Below are 8,010 nucleotides of genomic sequence, written 5' to 3'. Positions count from 1 at the left end.
GGGACAGGGTCCGAATTACGGGCGGGGCTTGGGACGGGGTGCGCGCGCGCCCCCCGGCGGAAGGGGGCGTGGCCCGGCGGAAGGGGGCGCGAACCGGCGGAAGGGGGCGTGGCCCGACGGAAGGGGGCGTGGCCCGGCGGAAGGGGGCGTGTCGCGGCGCCTGTTTCCGTGTCGGCGGCGGTGTCTGCTGGGGCCGAGCACCGGTACGGCAGTGGGGGGCTCTGAGGGCACCGAGCAGGGCCTGAGGAGGCTCTGAGGGCTCCGAGCGGTGGCAGAGGACCCGGAATAGGCTCTGAGAGCTCTGAAGGGGCCCTGAGGGGGCTGTGGGGCAGGATCGGGCTATGAGGGTGCCCTGAGTGCCAAGAGGAGCCCTTAAGAGGCTCTGAGCACGCTGGAGGGGGTCCTGAGGAGGCCTTGAGGTGGCTGTGGGTCAGGGGCGGGCCCTGAGGAGGGGGAATGTGGGCTCAGGGGAGCTGCGGGGAGGAAAGTGCAATGCCAGGGCAGGGGCTCAGCCTGGCTCGAGGGGGGTTGGCTTGTGGTAGCCTTTGGGCATCCCAGAGCAGCTGCCCAGCGCCCCGGCTCGCTCCGGTGCCCAGGGGGAGCTGCTGGCCCCTCTGCTAGCAAGCAGGGTAAGCCCCTCTGCCTCCTGCAGCGGCTTGGGGCACAAGGAACGCCTCATGGAGATGACTCAACCTCCTGTTGGGGACTCTGCTCACCTTCAGCCCACGACACTGCAGTCGACATCCTGTAGTGTCACCAGCAGCCACTGAAGTAAGGAGGGAACCAGGAACCCAGGAAGGGTTTCAAGAACTCTCTGGGAGGGAGTTACAGAAGGCAGCAGGAGGAGAAGCCCAGTGTGGGGCCATATCTCTGTTCCCACAGGTCTCAGCCGGGCTTTAGCCTCTTACCTCCTGTTGATGTGGCTACAAAAAGCTGTGGTTAGAGCTGCCTGGTCCTGCCAGGAGCTGCAGGAGCCGAGCCTGTCCCTTCCCAGCTCTGGCGGAGGTGGAGCAGGGCAGCCGTGCGGGCGTGAATGCAGCCAGTGAGGACACAAGCCTCCGAGCCAGCTCCTGGAGAGGGGAGTGCGCCCCAAGGACAGCCATGGAGAAGATGGCCAGGGTCACCACGGCCCTGGGGGGCAGTGCCCTGACGGGCCGTACCATGTTCTGTCACCTGGACGCCCCTGCCAATGCCATCAGCGTGTGCCGCGATGCTGCCCAAGTGGTGGTGGCCGGCCGCAACATCTTCAAGATCTACTCCATCGAGGAGGAGCAGTTTGTGGAGAAGCTGAACCTCCGCGTCGGCCGCAAACCCTCCCTGAACTTCAGCTGCGCCGACGTGGTGTGGCACCAGATGGACGAGAACCTGCTGGCCACTGCTGCCACCAATGGCGTGGTGGTCACCTGGAACCTGGGAAAGCCGTCCCGCAACAAGCAGGACCAGCTCTTCACAGAGCACAAGCGCACCGTCAACAAGGTCTGCTTCCATCCCACCGAGGTCTACATGCTCCTCAGTGGCTCCCAGGATGGCTACATGAAGTGCTTCGACCTGCGCAAGAAGGACTCTGTCAGCACCTTCTCTGGTAGGAACATGGGCTGTTATTTGCCCCCTTACTCTGTTGAGAGGCAGAGGTTGTGGCTTTGCCCTTTCCCTGTGCCCAGGGGGAGGCTTTGCTCAGGAGTGGATGTCTGGAGCAGGCAGGGAGGAGCTTTTTGGCAGGTTTTTTTCAGCCTTCTGGTGCCTAAAGGGGCTACAAGAAAGCTGGAGAGGGGCTTTGGACAAGGGCCTGTAGGGACAGGACAAGGGGGAATGGCTTTAACCTGACAGAGGGGAGACTGAGATGAGCTCTTAGGCAGAAGCTCTTCCCTGTGAGGGTGCTGAGGCGCTGGCACAGGGTGCCCAGAGAAGCTGTGGCTGCCCCATCCCTGGCAGTGTTCAAGGCCAGGTTGGATGGGGCTTGGAGCAACCTTGTCTAGTGGAAGGTGTCCCTGCCTGTGGCAGGCGGTTGGAACTGGATCAGCTTTAAGGTCTCTTCCAACCCAAACTATTCCATGATTGTGACAGTTTTGGCTGCTCAGTGGGCTGGCTCTGCAGGGAGGTTGAAGGTGGCCGCATCACTCCCTGCTTCCTCTCCTCCCTGGGCGGGGGACCCCCATGGCTCTTCCAGTGGCGTTTTTAGCCTTGCTGAAGCATGTCCCAGCACTCCTCACGCTCTCTGTCCCCTCAGGCCAGTCGGAGAGTGTGCGGGACGTGCAGTTCAGCATCCGGGACTACTTTACCTTTGCTGCCACCTTTGAGAACGGGAACGTGCAGCTGTGGGACATCCGCCGGCCCGACCGCTATGAGAGGATGTTCACCGCCCACAATGGACCTGTCTTCTGCTGCGACTGGCACCCGGAGGACCGGTTTGTGTGGGGGTGGGCCCTGCCAGCTCCCTGGCCTCAGGACAGGCGAGGGAGGCCCTAAAAATGGGGTTGGGGACAAAGCAGGGTCTCTTGATACCCTGCCCCCTTGTGTCAGGGGCTGGGCTGTTGATGGATGATGGAAGCAATGATTGCTTTGAGGATTTGGGGTGGAGGGGCTGGCAGAGTGTTGGGGTGTTTTGGCTTTTTTTTTTGACAAATTGGGCACTTCTGAGGCCCTGGATGGAGCTCAGAATGGTCGGGAATAGCAAGCTGCTGGTTTGCCCCCGGCCAGGGCAGGCTTTTGCTTGGGTGCTGGGTCTGGGGGGAGCACTGTGTGGCTGCTCTGGGACACGGCTTCCTTGTGTTTGGTCAGGCCTTGCTTGTGTCTGATCATGTTTCCCTCCTGCCTTTGCCTGGAGGTAATTGGGGGGTGTGTGGAAATAGCTGTTGTGGTACCTGGGTCCCTCCTTGCTCCCTGTCATGCAGTGCTGCAACTCCTCATGAGCTTAGAGAGGCCCTGAAGTCTGTTCATAACTGGACCTTTTCCCTATCTGTTGGCCCTGGCAAGTGGAAATCAGGGGTAGCGCGAGCTGGTCTGGCTGGGAGCCCTTCAGATGAGCGTGGCTCAAAGATGCAGGGCCTTAAATGGGGCCAGGAAGGAGAGGTGTTGCCTGACCTGGTTGTTGGAGAGTGGAGGTGTTAGGGCAGCACGTGAGAGGAACAATCCCTTGGCATATCTGTGTTGTGAGTGTTCCTGTGCCACTGTGGGAAAGAAGAGATGAACGAGCACAGATCCTGGCCCAAGCTAGCATCTAACCGTCTTTCCTCCATCCGTCTTCAGGGGTTGGCTAGCAACAGGCGGACGGGATAAGATGGTGAAGGTGTGGGACATGAACACTACACGGGCGAAGGAGATCTACTGTGTGCAGACCATCGCCTCGGTGGCACGGGTGAAGTGGCGCCCAGAGTGCAAACACCACATTGCCACGTGCTCCATGATGGTGGACCACAACATCTACGTCTGGGATGTGCGGCGGCCCTTCATCCCCTCCGCCATGTTCGAGGAGCACAAGGACGTCACCACGGGCATCGTGTGGCGTCACCTCCATGACCCATACTTCCTCCTGTCGGGCTCTAAGGACAGCACCCTCTACCAGCACATATTCAAGGACGCCAGCCAGCCCATTGACAGGGCCAACCCTGAGGGGCTATGCTACAGCCTCTACGGGGACCTGGCCTTCGCCGCCAAGGAGAGCCTCATCTCTTCCGACTCCAACCGCAAGCCCTACATTGGCGACCGGCGGCACCCCATCTTCTTCAAGCGCAAGCTGGACCCCACGGAGCAGTTTGAGTACATCTCCTCCTCCAGTGCCCTCAGTGTCTTTGAGACAGACGTGGAGAGCGGCAGCATGGACTGGTTTGTGCACACAGCCAAGCAGTATGCGCTGGCCGGCCGGCCCCTGCCCGAGCTCTGCGACCACAATGCCAAGGTGGCCAAGGGCTTGGACCGCAACCAGGTGAGGCCAGGGCTGCAGGCTCTCCTTTGAGACCAGGGCTGGTGCTGAGGTTGAAGGGTGCTCAACCCGAGCTCGGTGGCAGCTCCATGACCTCTGCCTGGCACCAAACCTGCCGCCTACAACAAGCGTACATCATTGCTCGAAGTACTGAGCCGCCCACAAGCCTGTCCAGCTTTAGAGTTTGCTGTCAGGCACATGGCTACACAGGGTTTGTACTTGTCAGGGTCTGACTCCAGCTGTCTTATGCAGGTGGCTCAAACTTGGACAATGCTGCGCATTATCTACTCCAGCCTCGGCACCGTGTCATCCACCAACCTCAACCACAGCATGGGGAAGGGCAGCACTACCCTCCCCCTAATGAACAGGTAACAGGGGGGTTGGAGTTGCAGCCAGCCCTGGGGTGGCAGCAGGGACACTCTCCCCAGGCTCAGGTCATCCTGGTTTGCAGGTTGGCATCGTTTGAATGCAGCCCATTCTCCACGTGGGAGTGAGAAGTGATGGCCAGCCCAGGCCTGAGCCCTGCAGCGTTGTGCTCTGCTCCCTTTCTTACTTAAACAAAGCTTGGAGCTGTAGTGGGGTGTGGGACTGAAACCAGCTTTGTGGTTACTTCATTAGTGACCGTGGCAGGGCTGGGGATGGATAAACTGTCTCACTGCTGTCGTGGAGAGGTTGTCTTCTGGCTTTCAAAGGGAGAGGAAAGCTCTGTGAGCTGCTCTCTGGCATGGAGAGCCCCACTGTGGGCTGATGAAGCAGGAAGACTTGTTTTTCTTCTTCTTGAAAGTGAGGGGTGAGGACTCCATGTTAGCTGTCAGGCCTTTCAGGGCCAGGTTCCCCGGGTGAGTAGCAAATCCTCAAGTAACATCAAAGGAAATGCTCTCCTTGGCCCAGCCCTGCATCTAGCAAGTTCCTGTCTGTCCCTGACTTCAACACTGCAGGCAGCACACTGAAGATCTCAGCTGTCCTTCAGCCCCATTCCCTTCCATGACTGAGCAAGTCCAGAAGAGGCCACAGAGATGCTGCAAGGGCTGGAGCAGCTCTGCTCTGGAGCCAGGCTGAGAGAGCTGGGCTGGTTCAGCCTGGAGAAGAGAAGGATCCTTAAGGGGAGACCTTAGAGCAGCTCCAGTGCCTGAAGGGGCTACAGGAAACCTGGAGAGGGGCTTTGGACAAGGGCCTGTAGGGACAGGACAAGGGGGAATGGCTTTAACCTGACAGAGGGGAGACTGAGATGAGCTCTTAGGCAGAAGCTCTTCCCTGTGAGGGTGCTGAGGCGCTGGCACAGGGTGCCCAGAGAAGCTGTGGCTGCCCCATCCCTGGCAGTGTTCAAGGCCAGGTTGAACGGGGCTTGGAGCAACCTGGTCTGGTGGAAGGTGTCCCTGCCCATGGGAGGGGGTTGCAACTGAATGAGCTTTAAGGTCCCTTCCCACCCAAACCATTCCATGATTCCTTCTCTCTGTCTGTGAAGGTGGGGAGCATTGGTGCTTTGAAAACAGCAAAGCATCTTGTAGCAAGGCAGCTCCTGAACCTGCCTCTGAGGTGAAGGTATATGTTAAAAGAGGGAGTCAAGAGCCTGTGCTGAGCTCACAAACCTTCAGAAAGATGCCAAGCGGGGCAGCTGACTTCTGTACTCTTGGGGAAATTGCCCTATCTGGGGTTTCACCATTCAAGTTGCAACTGGAGACCTCTATCCAGGCTGTTTGCTGGCTAGAAGCTTGCTGTAAACTTCTGTGACTGAAATTTGGCTTCTTTCTCAGCTTTAACCTGAAGGATATCCCCTCTGGGCTGGGCAGCGAGTCCAGACTGGACCGTAGCAAAGGAGAAAGCCGCTCGGAAAACATCCTCATGGATTCCTCCTCCACCCTGATGAACAATGAGGGTAATGTTCATGGGGCAGGGGCAGTCCGGGTCCTACAGCTCTTCCCTCCTTAGCTGTAGATATACGACAAACCAGTGAATTTACCCTGCGCATTGTGGGGCTTAGACCTGCTGCAGCCCCCACATGCAGCATGTGAACCTGGAGTGCTGCAGACAGGCAATTTGCCCCTGTGGGCCCTGTGGTGATGGCTGCAGAGCCAGGAACGTGACCATGGTATGGAGCTCGGACACAGACCCGCACATGGGGCAGTACACGAGGGAGCATGCTTCTGACAACGGCCTGTAGGGACAGGACAAGGAGAAAGCTTTAACCTGACAGAGGAGAGAGATCGAGATGAGCTCTTAGGCAGAAGCCTTTCCCTGTGAGGGTGCTGAGGCGCTGGCACAGGGTGCCCAGAGAAGCTGTGGCTGCCCCTTCCCTGGCAGTGGGGTTGGAACTGGATGAGCTTTAAGGTCCCTTCCAACACAAACCATTCAGTGATTCTATGATCCAGCCATGCATCCAAGGGGGGGGGGGGGGGGAATTAGCTGATTTCTCTCTCCCTCATCACACAGACAACGAGGAGACGGAGGGCAGTGATGTCCCTGCAGACTACCTGCTGGGAGATGTGGAGGCGGATGAGGATGACCTGTATATGATGGACCATGAGAACCCACACGGTGAGTGCACAGCGGGTGCTGGGAGGTGTTCCCTGGACCAGGCAGGGAACTGGCCTTCCCTTCTCATTTCTGAAACTCCTTACAGCTGAAGAGCAGGAATACAGCCTTCCCCAGGAAGCCTTCCCCCTCCGCCATGAGATCGTGGACAACCCATCGGCCTTGGACCACCTGCAGGACAAGGCTGACTCACCTCACGTCAGCGGCAACGAGGCTGAGACAGTGTCGCTGACCCCTGTGGAGTCCTTCTCCCTAATCTCCATCTCCCACTCACTGTATGAGAACCGCCTGCCCTCAGACTTCTTCAACCCCATCGTGCGGGACACACTCCTCTTCTATGCCGAGCAGGGGGACGTGCAGACGGCCGTGTCTGTCCTCATTGTGCTGGGGGATCGCATCCGCAAGGAGATCGATGAGCAGACACAGGTACATCTGGGGAATCCCCTTCCTGGCTGTGTCAGAACTGAGCCTTCCTTCCAGGGAAATTGGTGTGATTGTGAGGTGGCTCTGTGGTGGGACCCAGGGGTGGTGTATCCCAATGGGGTGGGATCCTGCCTGGCCTCTGGGCACCTCCCTTCTCCTCCAAGCTGGCTCTAACCTTGGGTGGGCAGCTTCAGGACTCCAGCAGGGACCCAAGGGGCTGTCGGCAGGGGGATGTGGCCTTGGCCTGTTGATTTGGGGAAGGATGCCTCTTCCCATCCCCACAGAGCATTTCCTCCCTTCCCTTTGGGATGCAAGGCTTGAGTCCTCAGGAGGTTCTGGGGAGTTGTCAAGGCTTGGATGTGTGCAATCATCCCCAGGAGCACTGGTACACGTCCTACATCGACCTGCTGCAGCGCTTCCAGCTCTGGAACATCTCCAACGAGGTGATCAAACTGAGCACGTGCCGTGCCATCAACTGCCTCAACCAGGCGTCCACGACCCTGCACATCAACTGCAGCAACTGCAAGCGGCCCATGAGCAACAGGGGCTGGATCTGTGATCGGTGAGGGCAGGGAGGTAGGGATCTCCAAGGGGAGGCCCAGGGAGGCAGGAAGATGGTGTAGGTTCCTCCTGCTCCCTGGTGTTGCCCTCCCCAGGGCTGCCCCACCCATACTCCCCGCTCTGCCCATGCAGATGCCGGCAGTGTGCCAGTATGTGTGCCGTCTGCCACCACGTCGTGAAGGGGCTCTTCGTGTGGTGCCAGGGCTGCAGCCACGGCGGACACCTCCAGCACATCATGAAGTGGCTGGAGACCAGCTCCCACTGCCCTGCGGGCTGTGGCCACCTCTGCGAATACACCTGAGCAGCACTGCCCGGCCGGGGAGGCTGCGGGCAGGCGGGCACAGCTGCCTGCCCCGTGCCTCCCTCTGGTATTTATTGTGTGTAAATAGGGGCCCTGTGTGTGGCCAGCTCCCTGGCCGGCACTTTTGTACTGAATTAAAAGAAAACACCAGCTGAACTGAGCTCTGCCTCTGGTCTGTGCATATCCTGTCCGCAGCAGGGCCCGGGGCTCGGGGCTCGGGGCTCGGGGCTGGGGCTGGGGCTGGGGCCCAGCTATTCTGCAGCTTGTGGTTCCC

The 8,010-nt window shown here is 59.3% G+C and overlaps 1 protein-coding gene across 2 annotated transcripts; it reads left to right on the top strand.

The window, feature by feature from the left end:
- Nucleotides 1–686: 686 nt before the first annotated feature.
- WDR24 (WD repeat domain 24) lies at nt 687–7,896 on the top strand. 2 transcript variants are annotated; one of them, XM_061350691.1, is made up of 10 exons: nt 687–771; nt 883–1,582; nt 2,228–2,405; nt 3,247–3,922; nt 4,172–4,287; nt 5,674–5,795; nt 6,350–6,454; nt 6,540–6,877; nt 7,252–7,436; nt 7,568–7,896. In XM_061350691.1, the coding sequence occupies exons 2-10, from the start codon at nt 1,102–1,104 to the stop codon at nt 7,734–7,736; spliced, it is 2,370 nt and encodes a 789-aa protein (XP_061206675.1). In that variant the 5' UTR covers nt 687–771; nt 883–1,101; the 3' UTR covers nt 7,737–7,896. The 2 variants fall into 2 exon arrangements, with proteins under 2 accessions (XP_061206675.1, XP_061206674.1); XM_061350690.1 differs by having other exon boundaries at nt 693–1,582.
- Nucleotides 7,897–8,010: the final 114 nt, after the last annotated feature.

This window comes from Neopsephotus bourkii, unplaced genomic scaffold (assembly GCF_033783945.1).
Source record: "Neopsephotus bourkii isolate Nb327-2 ecotype Australia unplaced genomic scaffold, CSIRO-AGI_Nbou_v1 NB_533, whole genome shotgun sequence".
NCBI classification, from domain to species: Eukaryota; Metazoa; Chordata; class Aves; order Psittaciformes; family Psittacidae; genus Neopsephotus; species Neopsephotus bourkii.
Note: the sequence above shows the minus strand (reverse complement) of the source record. Positions and strands in the feature narration are given on the sequence as shown.